This window comes from Dendrobates tinctorius, unplaced genomic scaffold (genome assembly GCF_039654945.1).
Source record: "Dendrobates tinctorius isolate UK_male_01 unplaced genomic scaffold, ASM3965494v1 ptg000143l, whole genome shotgun sequence".
NCBI classification, from domain to species: Eukaryota; Metazoa; Chordata; class Amphibia; order Anura; family Dendrobatidae; genus Dendrobates; species Dendrobates tinctorius.
Genome location: NW_027361810.1, coordinates 37,228,201 through 37,252,865, shown reverse-complemented (window position 1 = coordinate 37,252,865; position 24,665 = coordinate 37,228,201). Strand labels below are relative to the sequence as shown.

General features: G+C 42.8%; 1 protein-coding gene across 4 annotated transcripts in view; it reads right to left on the bottom strand.

Moving 5' to 3' along the window:
- CSRNP3 (cysteine and serine rich nuclear protein 3) overlaps positions 1-24,665 on the bottom strand; it is a 126,236-nt gene that overhangs the window by 12,300 nt on the left and 89,271 nt on the right. For all 4 annotated transcript variants that reach the window (XM_073545771.1, XM_073545770.1, XM_073545768.1 and 1 more), the window contains exons 2-3: positions 19,262-19,432; positions 5,371-5,630 (exon numbers count right to left, since the gene is read on the bottom strand). In XM_073545771.1, the coding sequence (XP_073401872.1) occupies positions 5,371-5,630; positions 19,262-19,409 (408 nt within the window). In that variant the 5' untranslated portion in view covers positions 19,410-19,432. The remainder of the gene's footprint in view (positions 1-5,370; positions 5,631-19,261; positions 19,433-24,665) is intronic.

Below are 24,665 nucleotides of genomic sequence, written 5' to 3'. Positions count from 1 at the left end.
GGTTATCCATTGCCGCTCACTTTGGCTTAGCTGAGCATTGACAATGACGGCATGACCCTTCAAGTTGCGGTTTGGATACCGGATTGTGCACGTCTCAGCAGGTGTGGGGTTGTAAATGTGGACGTTGCAAAAAATATATAAACTCCTACTGTAAATAGCATGCTAAATCATTGTGTATTAGTAATATTTTGCTAATTTTTTCTTGATTTTATTTTCTTAATTTGTTTTTTATTTAAATTCCAAAATGCCATTTGACGACCTCTCAGGAGCTGACACAAATTAATAACGAGCCTATTTGCATAGCAATGGCCTGATTATCCTGCTGACTTCTGAGAAATACCACAATCTGAATCTTAATGTGTTTGCTGCAAATGCTGGATTTCCTCTCTGGTGGATACTGTAGACTTGTTGCCTAATAAACATCGCCTCCTTCAAATTTCAAGTATCTTGGATGTCACATTAGGGAATTTATACTCCAAATCAACATTAGAGTAATACATGCTGCTTAGCTTTGCAAAACCCATCTGTGGACATCATCAGATTAATATATAATGGTAATAACATGAAGAGCCTGGTACAAAACTCACAAAGCATTACAGCTTACAGTGTAGCGCCTTGGATTTGCACAATGTTACTTTACACTGCCTATAGATGTCATTTATATACCAGTAATGTGACTCCATCACAGATTAATATGTCACTGTAGTACCGCCAAGTGTCCTTTTCTTTCGCTAACGAAACTCTCTCCTTTCCAATCTATCTTGAACGTAAGCAGCCATGATCATATTTGTACCAGCTGCTACACCGATGCTTCCACCCTGTACCAGTCATTGCACTGGTTGTCCAGCCATTACTTATCGCAACAAACTTATCGCACTGAAACTCAAAGTTCTATCACAATACTGCAGTGCCTGATGGCATACCCCGATTACTCTTGATTTGCCATCCTGGCACAACCTCATCATTGTGGCATGTTCCATAGGTGAAATAATGCCAGGCCAGCTAATCAAAAGAAGATCTGCGAATGCCATTAGATTAGAGGCAGTTTTCAGGGCTCTTGTCCAGCAGCCACAGATTAATGATGGTGCAGATAAACTGGGTCCTGCAAATTGATTTGCACCAACTCTAATCTGTTCTCATACAAAGTATTGAGTCCACGGAGAGTATTTGGACATATATAGGTTGGTGAACAGTTCAGACAGATTTACATAAATACTCATTACAAAGATGGCCAGGCCAATCAATACAAGCATTTTTCGCAATATAATGAAAAGCATTGCAGCAGTGTTGTCCAGCATGTTTCAGGCAAAGAAAGGTCATGTAATGGGTTGTCAAGTATCTGCAAGCAGCATATAGGGTCATGGCAAAAATTCAATATTGAGCTAATGATCACTAAATTAAACTTAAGGGGGGTTGTCTACTACTTGGAGAACTGCTTTTCAATCACTTTGCCCCTCCACCCATTTAATATAATAAACACCTATACTCACCTCCAGTGTTGGCACTGGCACCCTCAGGGCTCGCGTGACATGTCAAGTGATCACTGCATCCAATCAGCTTCTGCTTCACTCTCCCCTCCTTTTGATGTAACCTACATTCCGAGAAAGTCAGAGCTGCTCTCACTTCCTCCGGAAGTATGGTTTTCTCGAAGGATGGAACAGTGAAGTGGCCACCGATTGGCCTGCAGGGATCCCTGCCATCTGTCACCTTTGGCCTGCCCAAGCTCTTTTCACTTCTGGTATGATGCAACTCCCTTAACCCTGCATTTATACCCACTTTGTTTGACTCATACATAGACCTGTGGGCTGATAGTTTAGTTTCTCTTACCTCTGGTACAACTCGCACATGTCATTGGACGTGGTGTGCTTGTTCATATGCTGTTGGCAGGCTATTGTGTGTTTGTCTGCCTTTTTCACACTTTGTTCATGTTTATTGTGACTTATGATATTTTGTCCAATAAAAATGTACCATTTTAACCTTTATACGCCGCATCCTCCTGAGTTCATGTTCAGTTTGGAGTTGGTTTTCTCTTTGTAGGAGTTGTTGCACCAGTGGTGTGCAACTGTTTTGCATCTAGTATGCAAATGGGTCTTCTGTCTCTCGCAGATACCAAACATGTATAGGTTCTTTATTTAAGTGGTAAAAAAAAAGAAAAATCTGAAATTTGTAGAAAAATTTTTTTGCTTCGGTCACCATGTTCCAAGACCCGTAGTGTTTTCATTTTTCGTGATATGGGGCTGGGTGAGGTCTTTAGCCCTGCTATGTGAAGCAAAAATCACGATCTCCTATGAACGCCGGCTGTGAGCCGGCGTTCATAGGAGATTTACAGTGAAAGTCACAAAAGTGTCTTCTGTAGACTCACGGCTCTCATGACAACCCCATTGGCGCCTGCCGATCACGTGACAGAGGTGCTGATGGGCAGGACTTGTAACACTCTTCCACCCAACGCTTGTTAAATGCTGCTGTCAGTGAATGACAGCGTTATTTAATTGGTTAACAGCCGCATGTGGATCTCAGATCCATCAACGGCTGTTAGAGGCATATAATAGCTGATCAGATCAGGGACAAAAATCATGAAGGGGTTAAAGACAGTAAAAAAAAAAAGTTCACATCAACCCTCTTTTTTTAAATTAAAACAATTAACACAAAAAACACACAACAACCACACATTTGGGATCTTTGCATTCAAAAAGTTTGATCAAAACAAATGATCCCAAATCTATAAACATGACAGTAAGGCTTCTTTTACACTTCCCGTTTTTTTTGCGGGCCGTATTGCCGTGATTTTTGTGGTCTCCCGCAAAAACACGTCTCGGTGTACCGCAAAAACAAGCTATCGTTTTTTGCGGTACCATTGAAATGTATTGCGGCCATGGCCGTGAGCTGTTAAAAATATTGAGCAAGCTCGATAATTTTTTCACGGTCGTATATACGACCCTCACGGCCATACTGCATATGGCACACCGACGTATTTTTGCTGGTTGTTTTTTGCGGCCCCATAGAAATCTATTGGGGCCGCAAAAATATGGCAAGTGTAAAAGAACCCCAAGAAGAAAAAAAAAAAAAAGCCAGAAATAATTTTTTTTCTTGCTTTTGCCTCCGTAAGGCTAGTTTCACACTTGCTTTTTTTTGCAGCGCGTTTTTCCCGCAAAAAAACGCATTGAAAAAACGCATACATAAGCATACAACTGCTGCGTTTTTTTCAAGCATTTTTATGAGCATGCATGAAAAAAACGCAGCGTTTTTATGCGTTTTTAGTGCGTTTTTACCGCGTTTGCGTTTTTTTCCAACATTTTTAGGTGGCCCCTCACACTACCCAAACCATGACTTTACTAACCCTAACCCTAACCCTGACCCTTAACCAAATCATACTTAACCCTAACCCAAAACCTAAAACCTAACTAACCCTAACCCTAACCCTTAACAAAACCATACTTAACCCTAACCCTGACCCTAACCCTAACCCTAACCCTGACCCTAACCCTGACCCTGACCCTGACCCTAACCCTTAACCAAACCATACTTAACCCTAATCCTGACCCTAATCCTGACCCTAACCCTAACCCTAACCCTTAACAAAACCATACTTAACCCTAACCCTGACCCTAACCCTTAACCAAACCATACTTAACCCTAATCCTGACCCTAATCCTGACCCTAACCCTGACCCTAATCCTTAACAAAACCATACTTAACCCTAACCCTGACCCTAACCCTTAACCAAACCATACTTAACCCTAATCCTGACCCTAACCCTGACCCTAACCCTAACCCTAACCCTAACCCTGACCCAAACCCCAAACCCCCTTAACTAACCCTAACTCTAACCCAAACCCCTAAATTCCATGGTTAAAAAAAAAAAAATGCATATGCAAAAAAACGCATACATGAGCATGCCAGTGCGCACATATGCGCATCCATAGGCTATAATGGCCATTTTTAGCGCAAAACGTGCGCATGCGCTTTTTTGCAGGGCCAAAAAATGCAACATGCTGCGTCTGGAAAATACCAATGCACACCCCAAAAAAACGCAGCGCATGAAAATCGCATACATGCGCTTACCAGCGCGCAGGTATGCGCACCCATGTTAAATATAGGGGAAAAAACGCATGCGCAGGTATGCGTTTTTTTCCAGCGCTAAAAAACGCAAATGTGAAACCAGCCTAACATTGTAATAAAATGCAATAGTGGGTGATCGAAACATTGTATCTACCCCAAAATGGCATCAATAAAATATCAGCTTAGGGTACAAAAGATAGCCCTAGAAAAATGAAAACAAAACATACATGTTTGCGCAGGTCAGTGAGAGTAAGAAGATGCCAAATCAAACTGCCAGGTCAGTTTTACCATACAGTGAACCTAGTAAATAAAAAAACAAAAACTAAAACTGAAATTAACTTTTTATTTGCAATTTCAAAGCATTTGGAATTTCTGTTTTCTGTTTTTATATGGGAAAATGATTGACATTATTCAAAAGTACAACTCGTCCCACGAAAAACAAGTCCTCATATGGCTAAAAGGCCAGGAAAAAAAAAAAAGTGATGACAAAAGTGAAATAAATCGCCGGGTAGTGAAGGGGTAGAGCGAAAGACCAATTGTTGATTTGCCAATCTAGAAATTTCCTTCAGTAAAGAAGTGTCACATTTGCAAGTTTACACCTGTGACTGGTTGCCTTCAATTGCACCAATATCACAGGCCCGCCAATACCTGCACCCAAAAAACCCCGGGGGAGCATCAGACTGTGTCTATAAATGCAACCTTTGGATATTGACAATTGTTACACAAAAGGGAAGCGTTCATGGATTATGGATCGAGTACTGAACTCTAGCTCCCATGAATGACACGGTCATCCACTACCAGAGGAACTACATATCCCAGCCAGTCCCTTTGTTATGTGCTACGGAGGTACGAGGGTGGAAGGAAGCTCCAGATATTGCAACCTAAAGCAGAGGAATTTAAGGGAAAAAAAAGAAAATACTTGTGTCAAGGCATTGCTGAGCTGTTGTGGTGACACTTGGCGTTTGCTTTCTCGTCTAAACATTCAGTGCTGGCGAATGAAAAGCCGGGAGCTTCTATAATGCCAAGTCTTACTGGCTACTTGCAAAATAGACGAAAATTACGCTGCGCATGTACGACGTGTAAGATGATCAAGGAGGTGGGATTCGGCCACTGTGCTTGTGCCCTCTTTGATTTTCTCTCAACATCTTGAACGCTCTCCTAGTCTCCAAGACAAGTATGTGATGGCGAAACCCCAGAGCATTTTTTTTTTTTTAAATTAAGTTGTATACTATAATTGAAGCTTATTTTAGTTAAATAATTATGTTTCAATTCATTTTATGACTTCAGTGCAGAGTATAAAAATTGTACTACCTTCTGTTTGAGTGTGTTGAGTTTTTCTTCTCGTAGGTGGTCTCTTAACATCTCTTTATGCAGTCGATCTTGCTCTACAGCAAACTCGCCCAGAGTGTACTGACGAATGCTGTTGTGACGGCTAGACATCCCCAAGGTGCTTCCCCCTTGACTGGGCACGCTAGTAAACCCTTGTCTCCGAGTGAAGTAATACACTGTGACACAGTTGAAGCGCACATTCTTGGCTCGCAGTCGTTTCTCTCTTTTTAGAATCGATGATGCTGGAAAAAGGTTAAAAAAAAAAAAAAAAAAAAGAAACTTGATTTGGAAATATCAGCAGTTGATGTAAAATATATATATTATTAGAATGTCATGGCTAGCTTATTTCACATTGTTTTCTTACATTATCAACACACCATCATGCATCATAGCTAGACCGTTACTTGTTGGCATGCCAGCTGAAATCTTACAGCATACTCTACTGCTTTGAACATAAAATAGAGGATCCATCACTTGTTCAAACAAATTAGGTTAAATACCTTCGAAAAATCCCTAGAATCTGAGAAGCTGTCACTTCCCCCCCCCCCAATTTGCATTATGTCACAAATATTCACAATTGATTCTTTTGGAGCATAGTATGTGAAATCTCTTCTGGCTGTTCAACTGGGTGTTTCTTCAGAGTCTTCTCCGGGTGCGTACGCCTCAACCTCTCCCTACCAGTTTCAGCCAATCACAGTTCAGCATTTGATCTAGCAGTCTATCAGTCTCAGATGTTTCAGAGATGTGATTGATAGCATCTTGGAGGGAAGGTATGAAAATGAACGCCCAAAGAGAAAAATTTGAAGAAAAGCACAGTTGAACGTAAAGCAGTGATCTCACATATTGCACAAAAAAAAAAAAAAAAAAAAAAAAAAAAGTCAATTCCTATGGGTGCAGTTGATAACTGGACCAATACATTGTGGATGACAGGGTCACAAAATTTTTTCAAACCCTATGGAAGGCAATTTGGATTATCCACCATGACATCTATGGTTTTGAGGAATATTAAGGAGAACATTTAGCTCCCACCCCATTAAAGCAAATGCAGGTTAGGACAAATACTAAAAAAAAACATTATTTCATTTGGCGACTCGGATTTAGTGAATCCTGACATGAAATAACTTCCCTTTTTCTAATACAAGTTGAAATGTAAACAGTTTGTTTTTATTGTTGGCAATGTGCTATTCACAGAACAGCTGGAAGCAATAAAGCATTCATCCATTTTTAAGCCTGTTGTTTCACATGGGCGAGTGGATGACTGCAGGAGGCAGAACAAGAGAAAAAAAAAAAAAAAAAAAATCACGAGACAATATAAGAGGGTCAAAGAAGGAATCCCAAGACCAGTGCAGTTGACTGGAAAGAATAATTGTTCCTGCATGATATGCATAAAATGGATTCATTAATAGACCCAATTAACATTTTTTTTCCCCCCCTTGTTCAGACAACATAAAGACACCCTTCAAGAGCCACACAGAAGCGATAGAGGCGGAGGTAATTAGCAGCCTGGAAAGATGGAAACCGTTTCAAATGATTGGCTTGGTTTTCTAAGGGTACGTGCACAAGCTGCAGATTCCGCTGCGGATTAATCCGCACGGATTTTGCAAAAACCGCAGATAATCCGCCGGTCCAAAGACCTGCGGATTATCTGCGGTTTGGTCCTGCGGATTCACTATCTCCACAGTGGTGGAGATAGGAAACCGCAGCGGTTTCCGCAGAAAGAATTGACATGCAATTCATTCTGCGGATTCAAAACCGCAGCAAATCCGTGCGGATTTTTCCGCAGCGTCGGCACAGCGGTTTTTATTTCCCATTCATTAGAATGGTACTGTACACCGCAGCTAAAGCTGCTGCGGGTCCGCAGCGGCCAAAACCGCTGCGGAAACGCAGCGGAATCCGCAGCGTGTGCACGTACCCTTAGAGTTCTTTTTTAAAGAAAAAGCATCGGCATTTGACTTAAACCCCCAAACTGATTTCCAGAGCCATTAGCAGCAAAAGGTGCAGAACAGGGGAAGAAAAAAAAAAAATTATATAAATAATCACTTTATTAGATTATTGTATATCAATCCAAACTCAAAACTAAATGCTGGCTATGGAGATGACAAAAAAACAAAAACACTCCCTTCCTAATAAATTGGGTGCATCTTGGGCCATATATATTCCATTAACTGAACGCTATGCCAGCTCTACTTCGTCTCCCTGACGAAGGACGCTGGTTCCGAAACACGCATCGGGGAGTGCCTGGCATTACCGCACGAGGCTGTCACTATATCGCTGGTATGTAACACATGTCTATATCGGTTGACATATTAATGGGAGGAGAAACATAGGAGCATGCAATGAATTCCATATAGAAAAATACAAATTTTTATTAAATATATAACAGCAATACAAAGTGGATAGCAAAAGATGTGCTCGTGAACAATTTGGACAATATGTCCCATGAACCAACCTCACATCCCCAGATGGAAAACCCGGTGAGTATATACCATGGATCATATCCCAAATCAGGATGCCACCCCAGCAACTATAGGGTAAATCGCCTAAATAGTGGTAACCAAATATAATATTACCAATGCCCGCTAACAGTGAGGGTCAAAGATAAGCCCAATGCTGGTTGGAGTCAAAAGACCATATACAAAAGACCATGGAGCAACTCACCAGGGAGGGGAGGAGGAGGGAGTCCAGCAGTGGGGCCTATTGTTCATGGGACATATTGTCCAAATTGTTCATGAGCACATCTTTTGCTATCCACTTTGTATTGCTGTTATATATTTAATAAAAATTTGTATTTTTCTATATGGAATTCATTGCGTGCTCCTATGTTACTTCTCCCATTAATATGTTTTGAGCTTGCGCTTAGGGTGTTGGAGCTGGGTTGTCCCTTGTCTCCTCATCACCCTTTATCTATGGGATTTCTGTTGCCATCGGTTCATATATCACTGAATGTTTACACACCTTGGTTTTTTATAGTTACATGTGATATGGAATATTATGGATGAGTATTTATACACATATATTATTCATATGAAGATTGTGCAATTTATTGGTGGTTGTAATCACTTTTTGTGATATATTGTGGTAGAATTATTTATAAATATTTATATAATCACTTTTAATATTATGATATGTGTTCATTAATATATGTTCTATCAATATATAATTGCGGGATGAGGATATGAACTGTATATGTATTATATATTGAATATTGATTCAAATGGATTGACAGATCTCAGGAATTCTTTATATATATATGTATTTTTTATGATTTTTTATTAATAACTGGTATACCATTTAGGCACTTTTTTGTTGCATTGTTTATGATTGCCAAATTTGATTTAAATATAGGCTGTTTTTTTATACATATTTAGCAGTCCCGTTTTTATAAAATAATTGTCCAATACAGTGGATTGTTTACACTACTAATCGAATGGGTTGCCATTCAATCATGACACATCAGGAGGATATGTTTTAAAATTGAATTGATGCACTATTTGATTTGAATATGATTATTTGATTATATGAATATTGGTGCACGGTTTATTTTTTTTTTTTTCCTTTTTGTTGTGTCTTATTGTTACCAGCTCTAATTTCTGTTGTATTTTATAGTAAACTTGAGTCAAGACAAGAGAGCATGGAGGATCGGAATTTATCTAGAACTGTACAAATGTAAAAAAATAAAAATATAATAACTTTTTGCACTCAACTAAAATTCATTAACTCATTCCTAATTGAAAATGGTTGACTATTGCTCGCATAGTTCCAATATATTCTGTAGTGTCGTACAGAGATGGTCATTTATACTGGGTCTTGCCTAGTAGGGTCAATGGAATAGGAAGACAATTAAACGCAAGTATAGTTTTTTGGAGTGTGAGGAAACCCACGCAGAACATACAAAGTGCATGTACTGTGGATACAATCCTTACGTCACAATAGACATCTATTGTCCGCAAAAAAAAAAAAATAACAGTATTATAGCCTTTGGTGAGTGTCAAACAAAATCCATGTGATAACCACTCCGAAGGGATCATGTATCATCACCAGTGAGAAATCTGCGTTGATGTCCAAAGATTTCCACTGCCGATCTCGAAAGCTTCTGCAGTTGAAGTGGGTGTAAACTGGAGGGCCGTCACATGTGGATTACACCCACCGAATGGGTTTTATTCTTGTGCCGACCTGCAGGAGCTCAAATTGCAAATCTGGAGCAGAAGTCTGAGGGTCGGCTGCAAATTTCTGCCATGGTGAAGAGAAATCTGAATTTTGCCAAATGGAAGCGAGATCTGTAGACAAATCTGCAGCAGAATTTGTCATGTGCAGCGCCAATCAATTTTCTCCATGTCATGGAAAATGGAGAGGAGATTTCATGAAGCGCCGCTATTGCAATAAGCAGAAGATTTTCGACACAAAATTACAGCAGAAGATTTGCTGTGTATGTAAGAAGATGAGCCAGGCCAGAGTCAGCGGTTCCCCATACACTTAGGGGACGGAAATATCGGGACTGTCACCACTGTTGCCGGGGGACGATTCTTCTGAGTGGGGAGGACCTTTGTACTGGACAGCAGGGGGCATGGGGGAGATAAAAGGGGCTGAGCGTGGGAACAAGGGAGATTTGGCAGGAAGGCGACAGGAGAACAAGGAGAAAATTGACTCCCTCCCCACTACTCCGACTTCTGACAGCTGACGCCTCAACTTTTGGTCCCCTACGGATTGACTCACCAATGGACTGTGTTTTTACTAAGTTTCCCCCGGACATTCACGTACCTTTCAGATCCTTCCTGCTCTCAGTGAAAGATAGTTTTGCTCACACTGTTCCTAGTGAGGACGCCAGAGGTCCACATGCTGCCGCAGTCAGCGGGCCTGCATGCTGTTCATGTCATGCACCATCCCAGAGGAATCAATGAAAGAGACTGCTTCTGCATGCCAACGTACTCAAGCCAAGCAAGTCTGGATACATCGGCACAGTCGGGAGACAGTGCACTTCGTTCCTCCGTAACAGAGCCAGAGACAATGTTCACAACCTACGATGCCGGCAGGAGCTATTCCAGCCCCTCCCCAACAAGAACTTCAAGTGATAAGTTACCTCTTTCTTATACCTTTTTCCCCCCAAATATTGTGTTTATGTTCAAATCCTGTTGTTGCCTTAGTGTTTCTGTGACATACAAGTTTTGAACTTCTCCCTGTGCGGAGTATACCTTGTACCTCAATAATCTGTATAAGTAAATTCTGTTAACCCCTTCTCTGCATCCCACAAATCTTACTCTAATACCTTTACATGTATACCGACTGTGGGAACCTGCTCGAAAGCTTCTAAGAAAAAAAATGAAAAAAAATTTCAGCTCAAGCGGGCCTGAATTTTACTTTTATGTGATTTTCACCACTGCAGCCAATCATCGAGCTTGCAAACTCGTGCCATGTACATTAGCAGAGGTTCTGAGATCTGTGATTGGCTGCAGTGGTGAGGTGTGCTGTGGATCTGATGCCAGCACATGAGCAAAAACAGACACAGACTGGAGTAGTGGACCAGCCAGCGCTGGAGCAAGGGAGGGTGAATAAGAGCGGTTATTTTACATTGCAGCACCAGTTTGGGGGTCCACTTTTTTTTCCCTCTTTTTTTTTTTTTAAATATGGAAAACTCCTTTAACCTTATATCTGCTACGAGTGACAACTGTGACAGCTCAAAGATTGTCTAAATCTGTAGTAAAATTAAAAATTACACCAAAAATAGGTAAGACGTCATTACATGCATGTAGTAGTTTAATGACTTTTCAAAAAATTGTTAGCTTCTGGGGAAAAAAAAATTTTTTTTTCAAAAGTTTTTTTTTTTTTTTTTTTTTTTAATTACACGTAATCAAAAAGTGCATGCATTGTTGAACGTACAGGTTTAAAAAGAATAAATTATATACCATACATTTTACATCTGACAGGGTACATGTGCCATTTTCTAACATTGTGTATGTCAGCTAGCGCTATACCTTTTAAAATACGTCTGTACCTGTCACAGTGATAGAAAATCTACATATTGTAATTATGCACGTCAGGTATAATTGACAGCCAGAGCAGCAATCGTTAAGTACAGCAACTACTGACTGCACGGATATGTTGACAAGAGCAAAAAATAAATAATAATAAATAAAATAAAAAAACATTTGGAGGATCAGCTCTATAATCGCAGCATAAGGGAGTTTTGTTATTTTCAGTGTACACTAGTAGCACCCCAACTTAGGATTGTTACAAAAAAAAAAAAAAAAAAAAAAAAAAAAAAAATCTAAGGCTAGTTTCACACTAGCGCTTTTGAGCGCAGCGACGGCCGCCGCTAAGCCCCGCCCCCTGCCGCGCCTCCGCCGGTAGCTCCGCCTACCGGCACATGACGCTGCATCTTTGTCACTGGGGGCGCAGGGAATGTGCAGTATGCATTTGGCGGCGCATGTACCTTTTTGACGGTGCGCCAAGCGCAACCAAACTGCAGCAGGTTGCGTTTGGCGCAGGTCGACGCACCGTCAAAAGGACGCATGCGCCGCCAAACGCATACTGCGCACGGCCTGCGCCCCCAGTGACAAAGATAGGGGACGCAGGACGCATGCGCCGGTAGGCGGAGCTACCGGTGGAGGCGCGGCAGGGGCGGGGCTTAGCGGCGGCCGTGCGCAGGCCGTCGCTGCGCTCAAAAGCGCTAGTGTGAAGCTAGCCTAACCTGCAGAAACCAGGTTTTTTTTGTTTTTTTTTTTACAATTAGACTTTTTTTTTTTTTTGGACAGATAAGACGAGCTATTTTTACATACTCATATGGAGACGCTTTTCTCCAAGAAATTGCTGGCTTATTATACAGAGACAGACTATATCTGCAGGAGCCAAACAGTAGCTGATGCCAAGTGCTGCCTTGTGACTGGCAGGCTGCCACTAACCTCCTTAGAGGGTAAACTGCCTTGCTCCAATTTATAGAAATATTGCTTTGTATCAGGCTTTATCCATGTAGGAGGGGAAAAAAGAAGCACCTTACAACCAACAAGGGTCATAACTAGTAATTTAAAATATTACACAACATATACAAACAAAATTATACAGAGTGGAGAGGATTTTTTTTATATTATATAATCTCTCTCTCTATATAATAGCTATACTGAAGATCTATATATATTTGTTCACTTTTAGTAATCCTGTAGTCCTTCTCACTGCCATTCAGAAAAGTATTAAGTTACGTACCGGTAACAGTATTTTTCGGAAGCCCATGACAGCACCACGAGAGAGGGGATCCGCCCTATAGGAACAGGAAACCTACAGATACAAAAGGGCGGCACCTCTCCCACGCATCAGTTGGATTACAGAGCTTGAGAGGCTACCATGGTTAGTACACAACATATACAACCTATCTACCCTATTTACCAGAATTATTTTACACCATCTCCCACATAAAGTGATTTTATGAACAATCTTCTAAAGGAGTGCACCCCTATATGTGAACAAGGGAGGGAACTAAGGGTGCTGTCATGGGCTTCCGAAAAATACCGTTACCGGTACGTAACTTAATACTTTATTCGGACTCCCATGACAGCACCACGAGAGAATTACAGAGATGTAAACTAACTTAGGGAGGGACTACGGCCTGCAGCACCCTTAGCCCGAAGGTGAGATCTGAGGAGGCACCCATGTCTAACCGATAGTGGTTAAAAAAGGTGGAAGGAGATGACCAGGTGGCCGCCTTACATATTTGATCAATTGATACTCCAGATCTTTCTGCCCAGGATGATGCCATGGCCCGAGTGGAATGCGCCCTCAGATTCTGTGGAGCTGGGCCACCACCTGCTGTGTAGGCAAGAGAGATAGCCTCCCTAATCCACCTTGCTAACGTGCGTTTTGATACTCTGTATCCTTTCCTGGGACCTTGGAAGGATAGGAATAATGCGTTCTCCTTCTTCCAAGGATCCGTGGCTGCTAAATATGTAAGTAAGCATCTCCTAATATCTAATGCCTGAAGTTTTTGCTCTTTAGGGTTGGTTGGATTAGGGAGGAAGGAAGGCAGAACTATCTCCTGTGTCCTGTGGAATTGTGTTGCTACCTTGGGAAGGTATGCTGGATCTGACCTTAGGATTACTCTATCTTGCAAGAACTCTGTGTAAGGGGGCAATCTGGAAAGTGCCTGTATGTCGCTCACCCTACGTGCGGATGTTATCGCTACCAGAAATGCTGTCTTAAGAGATATAACCTTTAGTGAGGCAGAATCTAAAGGTTCAAACGGACTTTCCGTCATGGCTGTAAGGACTAAGTTTAAGTCCCACGGCACACATCTGTCTTTGTGTATAGGTCTCGATCTGGCCGCTGCTCTGATGAACCTTGCTACCCAATAATTTTTTGCAATATCACCTGCAAACAGGGCCCCTAAGGCTGAAACTTGTACTTTTAACGTACTTGTGGAGAGACCCAATTCGAAACCTTTCTGGAGAAATTCCAGAATATGTTTCGTGGGAATTCCGTCTCTGACGTCAAAGTGAAAGGTGGACAGGAAGCGTTTCCAGGTCCTAGCATAGATGTTAGTGGTAGTTAATTTTCTGCTCTTTAGGAGGGTGTCAATTAAGTTCTTGGAGAACCCTCTATCCTTTAATAGTGACCTTTCAAACACCACGCCGTCAAATGAAGTCCCGCTACTTGTGGGTGGCTGACTGGCCCCTGGTAGAGGAGATCCGGAAGGTTCGGCAGTACCCAGGGATCGCATACCGACATGGTCCTCAACCATGCGAACCAGGTCCTCCTGGGCCAAAAGGGGGCAATTAGTATGACTTTTGCCCGATCCTCTCTGATCTTCCTGACTACCAGAGGAAGAAGATTCAATGGCGGGAAGGCGTATGCCAGAGAAAAGTCCCATCTTATCAGGAGGGCATCCACCGCCAGGGGATTTTCCCTGGGGTTCAGAGAGCAGAACGATTTTTCTTTTCTGTTTTCTCTGGTGGCAAAGAGGTCTACCTCTGGCTGACCCCATCTGCGGACAATCTGGTGGTAAATATCTTTGTTCAAAGCCCATTCTCCTTGTCTTAGAGCCTTGCGGCTTAGAAAGTCTGCTCTTACGTTGTCCTTTCCGCTGATGTGGAGCGCGGTTAAAGATAGAAAATTTTTCTCTGCTATCTGGAGGAGCCGTTCTGTTATCTGCATCAGAGCGCTGGAGCGGGTTCCACCTTGGTGGTTGACATATGCTACCGCTACCTGGTTGTCCGAGTGTATCCTCACGTGATGGCCCTGTAGGTACATAATGAGTTTGACTGCCCGTTCTATCGCCAATAGCTCTCTCTGGTTGGATGAGATTTCAGAATCAGAATCCCAATGTCCCTGTAACACTATGTCCCCCATATGGGCTCCCCAACCGAAGGAACTTGCGTCTGTGGTTATAATACGGGTTATCTGTGTTATCCAGGGCACCCCTGATGCTAGGTTCTCGCTATCGAGCCACCATCTCAGTGATGTAACAGCTGAGGGGCTTAGCAACATTCGACCTTGTAAGGAGCCTTCCAAGGCCCTGCTATTAACCAAGACGTCGTTTTGAAGGGCTCTGGTATGGAATTGTGCCCACCTGACTGCTGGGATGCATGAAGTTAGAGAGCCTAACAGGGACATGGCCTGTCTGAGGGTCATAGATGGATTATCAATTGCCCGAAGAACCTGCTCCTGTAGCTTTTGCAATTTATCTAGTGGCAGCAGGCACTGCTGAGTTTCTGAATTTAGTAATAAGCCTAGAAACTTCTGTATTTTTAAGGGCTGGAGTCGGGATTTCTCGTAGTTTAAAATCCATCCGAGGTTTTCTAATCTGGATTTAGCTTTTTCTATCTGGGATCTACAATGACCCACTGATTTTCCCACAATCAAGAAATCATCTAAATATGGGATGATTAAGACGTCAACCTCCCGTAAATGAGCCATAACTTGGGCCACTATCTTTGTAAATACCCTGGGTGCTGCTGAGAGACCAAAGGGAAGGGCTCTATACTGATAATGACGCACTGTGCCACCTACTGAAACCGCCACCCTCAGGAACTGCTGGAAGTCTTTATGGATAGGTACATGATAGTACGCATCTTTCAAATCTATGACTGCCATAAAACAACCTTTAAACAATATTTTTATTGTTGTATTAATGGACTCCATCTTAAATGTACAATTAATCAAAAACTCGTCAAGGAAACGAAGGTTTATAATCGTTCTGAATGTCTTATCAGGTTTCTGGATTAGAAACAGAGGAGAGTAGAACCCTCTTCCTCTTTCAGCTTCTGGAACCTCTACCAGGACATTTTTCTGGCATAGGCTCAAGACTTCCGCTTCTAAAGCCGCTTGTTCGAGAGGAGAAGATCTTAAAGGGGTTAGTTTAAAGTTATCCCGCGGGATCTGGGTAAACTCCAATCCAAGCCCGGTGGATATTACCTTGCGCACCCAGTCACTATTTGTAATCTGTGACCATGCCGGGAAGAAGGATGACAGTCTACCCCCCACGGGAATTGCTAGTCATTGATTTGGTCTCTTTTGATCTCTCGACGAGCGTGTGAACATATAGCCCGTACCTCTTCTCCTTCTGTCTTCCCATCTGGGGCGATCTCTAATAGGCGAAGAGTTGCGCCTTCTCCCCTGGCCGAATCTCCTTCTACCAAATGGACGACGGTAGGACGCAGACGAAAGGTTTGGGAATTTTTTCTTGTCGTCCCCCGCCTTCTCAAGCAGCTCGTCTAGGACAGCGCCGAACAAATATTCGCCCTCACATGGAATCGCACAGAGCTTTGCCCTGGACTGAATGTCTCCCTGACAGCACTTTAGCCACAGGGCTCTACGAGCTGCATTAGAGAGACCTGCTGCTCTGGCGGCCATTCTCACTGCATCCGCTGAGGCATCTGCTAGGAAGGCTGCTCCCTCTTGGATGGTCGGTAGGGCCCCAAGAATTGTCTGTCTTGATGTACCCTGTTTTAATTGTGACTCCAACTGGTCCAACCAGACCATCATGGACCTGGCCGTGCACGTTGATGCCACTGCTGGTCTTAAGGACCCGGCCGCCATTTCCCAGGTGTTTTTAAGGAAAGTATCTGCCTTCCTGTCTAGGGGATCTTTAAGGGATCCCATGTCCTCAAAGGGCAGCGAGGATCTTTTCGATGCCTTTGCAATGGCTGCGTCTAATTTGGGGGCTCTGTCCCAAGTATTCACTGCCGGATCGTCAAAGGGGTATCTGCGTTTGAGGGCTAGTGGTAGCGACCCTCTTATCCGTTTTTTTCCACTCTCTGTGGATCAGATCCTGGATCTTTTGATTTAATGGGAAGACTCTCCGCTTCCTCTGTTCCAGCCCACAGAACATGACATCCTGCATGGATAATTGGGGCTTAGGCTCCTCTACCTCCATTGTCCCTCTGACTGCTTTGACCAGCTTGTCTACCCGGTCAAGAGGCAGACAAAATCGCCCCGAGTCCTCTTCTCCTGAGGAGGACGAGGGAGATGAAGCCTGGGAGTCTCTGCTTTTTCTCCACTCTACCGAGGAATCGGACTCCACCGGGACCTCGCCCATTAGACTTTCCGGCTGGGACAAGGACTTTAGGGTTTCCCTCATTTCTGCCCTGACAATGTCCCTTAAACTCGCCGCTACCGCGGGCGACTCTTCTGCCACCGTCTGCTGAATATAGGGGGGGGGCACAATTTTTTGAGGCATGCGTCCGGTAATGGGCATGCACAGAGTGCGCAATCCCTATGTTTAGTCTTACTTGTAGCCTTTTTCCCCTAGAAAAAAAAACACAGAAGGGGGGTCCCGTCACTGAGTGAACTTTCACGAAGATCACTTACCAGTGCCACAATCAAGTACCGGAGAATGAGGGGGATTTCTCTCAGTCGATGCTCCTGTCTGCCTGGAGGAGCTCTTACGAGTGGACTGGTCACTTCGTCCCGCCCGCTCATTACTGTCACGGGACACTTTCTTTTTCTGTTTGACCTGCAGAAGGTCATCCAGGGGCGGCAGTGATGCTTGCCGCTGCTGTCGCCCTTGCTTCTGCTGGTGTTGCTCTCGATCACTCTCCATTACCACTGCTGCTGCTGTACACTGCTGCTTGTAATAATGTGGCCAAGGCAAGGTACCCTGCCGGGGTCCTGCCTAAATACCCCTCCTCCGGTCAGCAGTATCCATGCCGCGCCCCTCCCCCCTAACAGGGCTCCCTACCCCAGCTGGCGCCGGACCCGGTCCGAAAGCCGATGCTATCGGTGTTTCCGATGGGCGCCGCCATCTTGGATTCTTCGCGCATGCGCAGTGGCGCGCCGACCCGGAAGTGCATCTTCCGCCCGCCCCCTGACGTCACCGCTACCCCGGAAAAGACCGGAAGTCACGCGGGACGCCCGGGAGCCCCGGAAGCAGCGCCACCTGGTCACAGCCGCTGCCGCCGTACCTGCGCCGCCGGAGCCGGGAACCCCCGGGGGGGAACATACTCACCGGCGGCGGCCTAACCCCGGAGACGGACATCCTCCGGACGCCGCTCCCTGCAGCACACGCCACCGCCGTGACACCCATCCTGGGCCACCGTGGCGTCCTCCAGGAGATCCGCACCAGGCCGAGGAAGGAGACCCCCTCGCTACCGGTATCGGCTGGCCGGCCTGGGATCCGGTCTTCTGTAGGATCCCGTCCCCTCAGGAACAGGAAACCAACTGATGCGTGGGAGAGGTGCCGCCCTTTTGTATCTGTAGGTTTCCTGTTCCTATAGGGCGGATCCCCTCTCTCGTGGTGCTGTCATGGGAGTCCGAATAAATAACAGGACTTATGAGGACACTACATACCCTGTATAGTGAAACTTCTGAAATGGGTGTGGGCCATTTATGTGGACACACGTAAACAAAATGGGTGATGATATCAACTTCCTGTTCGTGACACATTAGTATATGGGAGGGGGGGAAACTTTTCAAGATGGGTGGTGACCATGGCGGCCATTTTGAAGTCGGCCATTTTGGATCCAACTTTATTTTTTCCAATGGGAAGAGGATCATGTGACACAAACTTATTGAGAATTTCACAAGAAAAACAATGGTGTGCTTGGTTTTAATGTAACGTAGAGGACCGGAGAATGGGGGTGGTCTTTGTCCTTTCTCAATGAGTGGTGAGAAGTGTATATATATATATATATATATATATATATATATATATATTTTTTTTTTTTTTTTTTTTTACGCACACAGGCATATATAGTCGTGTAAAGAAATCAGGGTAACCCATGAACTATTTATGCCCAAACATGTTCCAAATGTTTCCATTCACCTTCACCTATAAAGTCCTTTCCAAACAATGCTTTATTTTAGCATATATTGTGTTTTTTTATTTTCTTTCTTCATTGTAACATAGCACAAAAAGTTATCTATCGAGTCTTCAATGGCTCACATGGGAAGACCATGTAATCCATTATAGATAACCAAGAAAGTCCAGGCCTATTTACATTTATACCCATCGAGTCTTTGCAATAGATCAGTTAAAAACAGATGAAAATTTGAAGTACAAAGTCTGTCTTCCGTTTTATGCAGATCCGCATTGACTAATGGCAGAGCTGCATTTGCAAAACGGATGACCATAAATATTGAGTTTGCATATACTGGAAAAAAAAAAAAAAAAAGTTGTTCCAGCTCCAGAATAAAATTCCAAAATTTAAAAAAAGCTAAAACCGCATGGCACTAGGTGTGGAACAGCAAGGAGAAAAAAAACAAACAAAAAAAAAAAAAAAAACGCAACAGATAGTGTGATACGTCCTGGTGCCATGTGTGAATGCAGCATAGGCGAGTCAAAACTCAAAAACATTTTAAATAGAATTATTTGCCTCCTTTGCATAATTGACAAAAAAGGGTTTGGCTCATTGTCAAAACTGTTGACACAAATACGTGAAAACCTGACACATACGTGTAAAGTGACTGGAATTGGACGGGTTGATGCTGTCACTGCTGTCTCCGCTCTCACAACTGGAGATGTCATCATCTGACTCCTGGACAGAAGAACAAGGTGAAGATCCATCAACTTCTTCAAACTTCCTCTTTAAAATGCCACTCATAGCTGCGGTACTGTCACATGCACCTGAAGGGAAGGAAGTTGACATGACATTTACTCGACCAAAAAAGAAAAAAAATTATATTATATATTTTGACTAAATTAGGATTATTTACAGAATGATTTTTAGCAGACAAGATCTGGACTAGGAAGGTACATGTAAACCTCTGCAAAACACAATGCCTTTTCTTAAAGCCTTGTTCTTACACAGTGAGGTGATGGAGACCTAGAAAAGACTAATTAGATGGCAATAATAAAATAACAGATAAAGGGTTATATGGCTGACACAGAAATACCGGTGTCCACATGAGTGATACATGATCTGAGGTTTACTGGTCCCCGGCAGACATCAGTAATCAGAATATGAACAAACAAGACAGACGAAACCTGGCAGATCAGCGAGGTGCAGAAAGCAGATGGACTTGTCACATTTTTAACAAGTCTCAGAATAATTCTTTGCATTTGAACAACTGTTTACCGGTCAAATATCCCCCCCCCCCCCCCCCAATACTGGATATTTAGATTAAAAAAAAAAAAAAAAAACCCATACACGATAACCAATTATACCAACCAGGTTATAATGATCATTTTCATTTATAGGTTTTAATACTCAAACTGAAACAGCTGTGCAAGTGGCTTAAAACTGGGTGAGAAACAGCCAAACTCTGCTACAATGGTGAGGTTATAGGAGACAATGTCATAGTTCATACCCCTTGATAAGGCTGAGCACAACAAAACATACAGTAGAACTACGTTATCAGTAAAGTCTGTACAAAGTCAAGACTTCAAAGCAAATTTAAGTTTCAAGATGTGTTCAAGCTCTTTTGAATAAGCACCAAGAAATGCGCAACAAGGAGGATGATAAATGCAGTAGTCGGCCAAGGAAACTTAGTGCAACAGAAGAAGACAACATGCTTACTTTCCTTCAATATCAGATACAGCGCATCAGTCATCAGTTCAGAACTGGCAGCAACCAGTGGGGCACAGCGACACCCATCTATTAGTCAGTGCAGGAAGCAATGAAACACGGTTGAAGTTCCTTGTAAGTTTGGCATGAGCAAACAATAGAAGCATCCTGCAATTGCACCCAAGAATGGTATCACAGGCACAAATATTACTGTATGGATGCGTGTGAAACATCGCACTGCACTCGGATATCACCAGAGTGCAGTGTCATATACGCAGGTAATGGGGGAGATGGAGAAATTACTTTTCTCCATCTCCTCCGCAGCTGTGCTCCCATCCGCTTGGATGTGATAAGCTAATGACACTTGGCTTCTGCTCGTATGAGAGAATCATCGGGTGTCACATGCTAATGGGACCCCGGCATCACACAACTTCCCTGCAGAGGTTCTTCAAAACTAGATGTAAGAGAACTTAGAAGAATTGATGCAGTTTTGAAGGCATAAGGCAGTCACCCCAAATGTTGGACTGGATTTAGACTTCTCTTTTCTTCACTCTGCATTTTGTTAAATAAAAATAAACCATAACCCCTAATTCGTAATGCATTCTTAGGCTACTTTCACACTTGCGTCGGTACAGGCCCGTCGCAATGCGTCGGGCCGACGTATGTTGTGAAAGATTTGCACCACAGGGGCAGCGGATGCAGTTTTTCAACGCATTCGCTGCCCCATTGTAATGTCCAGCGAGGAGGGGGCGGAGTTTTGGCCACGCATGCGCGGTCGAAATTGGCGGACACGACGCTCAAAAAAGTTACATGTAACTTTTGTGCGTCGCGGCCGCCAAAACACGACGCATCCGTTGCACGATGGATGCGACGTGTGGCCATATGCCGCAATGTGTCGCTAATGCAAGTCTATGGAGAAAAAAAAAACGCATCCTGCGGGCAACTTTGCAGGATGCGTTTTTTCTCCAAAACGGCGCATTGCGACGTATGTCACACGTGTGAAAGTAGCCTTACTTTGTTGCATTTTTTCTAACAATGCCTAAAACTTTTGTAGAGATATTTGGAATGTATTTGTAGCAATCCCAACAGTTGACCTTTCGGTAAGGCAATGCTTTGAAAATACACTACATTTATGGGACAGCCGATAAGTCTGTGCTTTTAGAGCCAATTCTCTTTTTATTGCCTCATCACACAAGATCCATAACTTATTTCAAAAGGTGTAAATCAGGCTCCACTCACTTCCGCTTTAGAAGGTGAGCGGGGCCGGTGACGCCAGACCTAAGTATCACGCATCTGTAGATTATGACATTTGTGCTGGGGAGCCTGCGGATATGAATATGACTATATACTGTAGGCTCTACTCACCTCTACACCTGTAGGAATCAGAGTTAAGTTCTTTTCTCTTGTTAAAAACTACCGCCTTATAAATTAACTAATTTTATTTGGTATTACAAGACATACGGGCAAATTCACTATTATTGCAAGATAATTTTGGTACAAGTCAATGAGAACTTTAGATTTGCACAAGAACAAAAAAAAAAAAAAAACAAAAAAAAAAAAAAAAAAAACACCCCACACACACACACACGACCACAACAAAAAAAGAATGAATAGCGGCGAGGTAATGACAAAATAACTTGGGCACATTTTCCGCCCTTTGTATCTTCTCTCAACTGCTTCAGGCTTCGAAAGCCAATTCAGAGAAAACACCACCGGCAATTTCCTGAAAATGTCTTCTACTTCAAAAAGAATGTAGCTACATATCATTAGTAGACGATTTCAATTGCTGGTCAAGCCAATATCCACAGGGAGGCCACATTCTCACTTTCAATATTTGTAACCTAAAAATCAGGAGTGGAACAATCATAGGAAAATAATAATAGAAATAAGTCCCCACTTCTGTATTTATCACCCACTCCTGCTTTTAGCTTACAAATACTGAATGTGGCCCAAAAGTGATCTTCTCTGCTCCTTTCTCCCCTATGCAGAGATTTATAAGGCTATGTGCCCAAAACCGGAACTGGCAGCGCTTTGGACGCAACGCATGTTCACTGCCTCCACAGCGCTGCCGTCTATTGAACACAGGCGATTCCGCATGTGTTCACTGAACCGTGTGGATTCACCGCATCCAATACATTGCATGGGTAAAATTCCTCTTGCGAAGACCCTAGCCTCCGATAGAAAATGGACATGCTGCCGTCTGGAAAGACACGCCATATGCCCGAGGCTCACCAGCGGAGACGAGCATCGGATATCATAATATCCTACCCACTATGCTGTAACAGCTGGCTGCTGCGGGTTGGACATTGCACAAGTACGCAGCATCCAACCCACAGTGATTACTGATCATGTGCACATACCCTCAAAGCCTGAGCAAATAAAAGATTTGTTCTAAAAATGCTGATAAAGTGCACAAGTCAGAGGGCTATACAGACATAACACTAGCCACTGGCAACTAAAAAGTGCAAATAAAGAATACAGAATAAAGTGACAAAGTGTATACAGATCGCAACCGGTAATCACTTCAAGGAAAGTTGTGGTGTACAAACAAAACACCACGCACAACATGGAGACATGTCTGTTTTTGATCGAGTCATTTTGACTCGACACCACAGTTCTATGGGTCAGTGAAATATCATGGACAACACACAGATGACAGTGTGAAGTCAGTGATTAACATTATAAAGGGTAGGAGACGCTCTGCAATTTATTTTCTGGCCCATTAAAAAAAAAAAAAAAAAAAAAAAAAAAAAAAAAAAAAAAAACCAAACAAAAAAAATAAACCATGAAACACTGACACGAACTAATGATGAAAATCTGTCCAGTTTTAGTTCAGGTGAGAAGTTACAGACATCTGAACAAGGCCCAAGTGCAAGTCCTAAAGGTGGGACCTACATCTACCCATACCATTCCAGCACCTTCAAAAGTCTGATTGGAATACCCCTTTAAGCAAAAAATATATGGTCATTGAAAAGCCAAAAATATGGGCTCTTCTGGATGTGAAGACAAAAAAAAGGAATATATCCTAGAGCATTGAAAAATCAACAGGCACATCAAAAACATGAATGCCTTTGATGTCCTTCCCATGCACTTTGAAGCGAGAACCAAGACTTCATACAGATGGAAGAATGTTGAAAAAAAATAAAAAAAAAGTGTGTACTGGGTCCCAAAACCTGCTACAGAATATGAGGATTTCAGAAAGCAAAGCTATGATCTGAAATGAGATGCAGGCTACATACAAGATAATTTATTATATCTCATGACCGAAATTGTTGGCTCCATTGAAATTGATAAGGAAAATGAAGCATTTCTCCCAGAAAATTATTGCAATTACACATGTTTTGTTACACACCTGAAAAAGGCGCAAAGTTGGGAACAATTTAATACAAATCCCCAGAAAAATTGGGCCAGATAAAGTTCCTGGCATCTTTCCAAAATTATGGATAAACAAGTTGGTTTCAAGCATTTGATGGTCATCCAAACTCACCTGTGGCAAGTAACCGGTGTGGATATGGAAAAAAAAAAAAAAAAAAAAAAAGAAATAATTATTCACACTTGAAATCAAATAAATAGGGGAGAAGTTGACTCAGTCTTGGCATTGTGCATGCCAAACTCCGCATGGAGATCAGAAAAAGGAAAAAGAGAACTGTCTGAGGACTTTAGAACCAAAATCGTTAAACAATATCAATATCCAGGGAACTTGATGTTCCTTCGTCCACAGTGTGCAACACATGGAACTCTAGCCAATATCCCTTTACATGGACGGCAGAGAAAAACTGACAAAGGTTGCAACACAGGATAGTCTGGATGGTGGATAAGCAGCCCCAATCAAGTTCCAAAGGAATTCAAGCTGTCCAAGAGGCTCAGGGTGCATCAGTGTCAGCATGAACCATCAGACAACATTTGAATGAAAGGCCATGGCAGGAGACCCCAGAGGACCCCACTGCTGACAAAGACAGTTTGCCAAAATCCTTCTGGGAAAGTCTTGTGGACAGAGGAGAACAACACAGAGCTTTTTGGTAAAGCATACATTCTACTGTTTACTGAAAAACAAAACTAGGCCTACAAAGAAAAGAACACCAAATATTAAGTTGAGAGTGCCAACAATTTTGTCCATCCCATTTTTTTGTGGTTGGATATTCACACAATTTGCCTCCTCCCCCCTTCTTTTACAGTTGTGGCCAAAAGTATTGACACCCCTGCAATTCTGTCAGATAATACTCAGTTTCTTCCTGAAAATGATTGCAAACACAAATTCTTTGGTATTATCTTCAGTTAATTTGTCTTAAGTGAAAAAACACAAAAAGAATTGTCCTAAAGCCAAATTGGATATAATTCCACACCAAACATAAC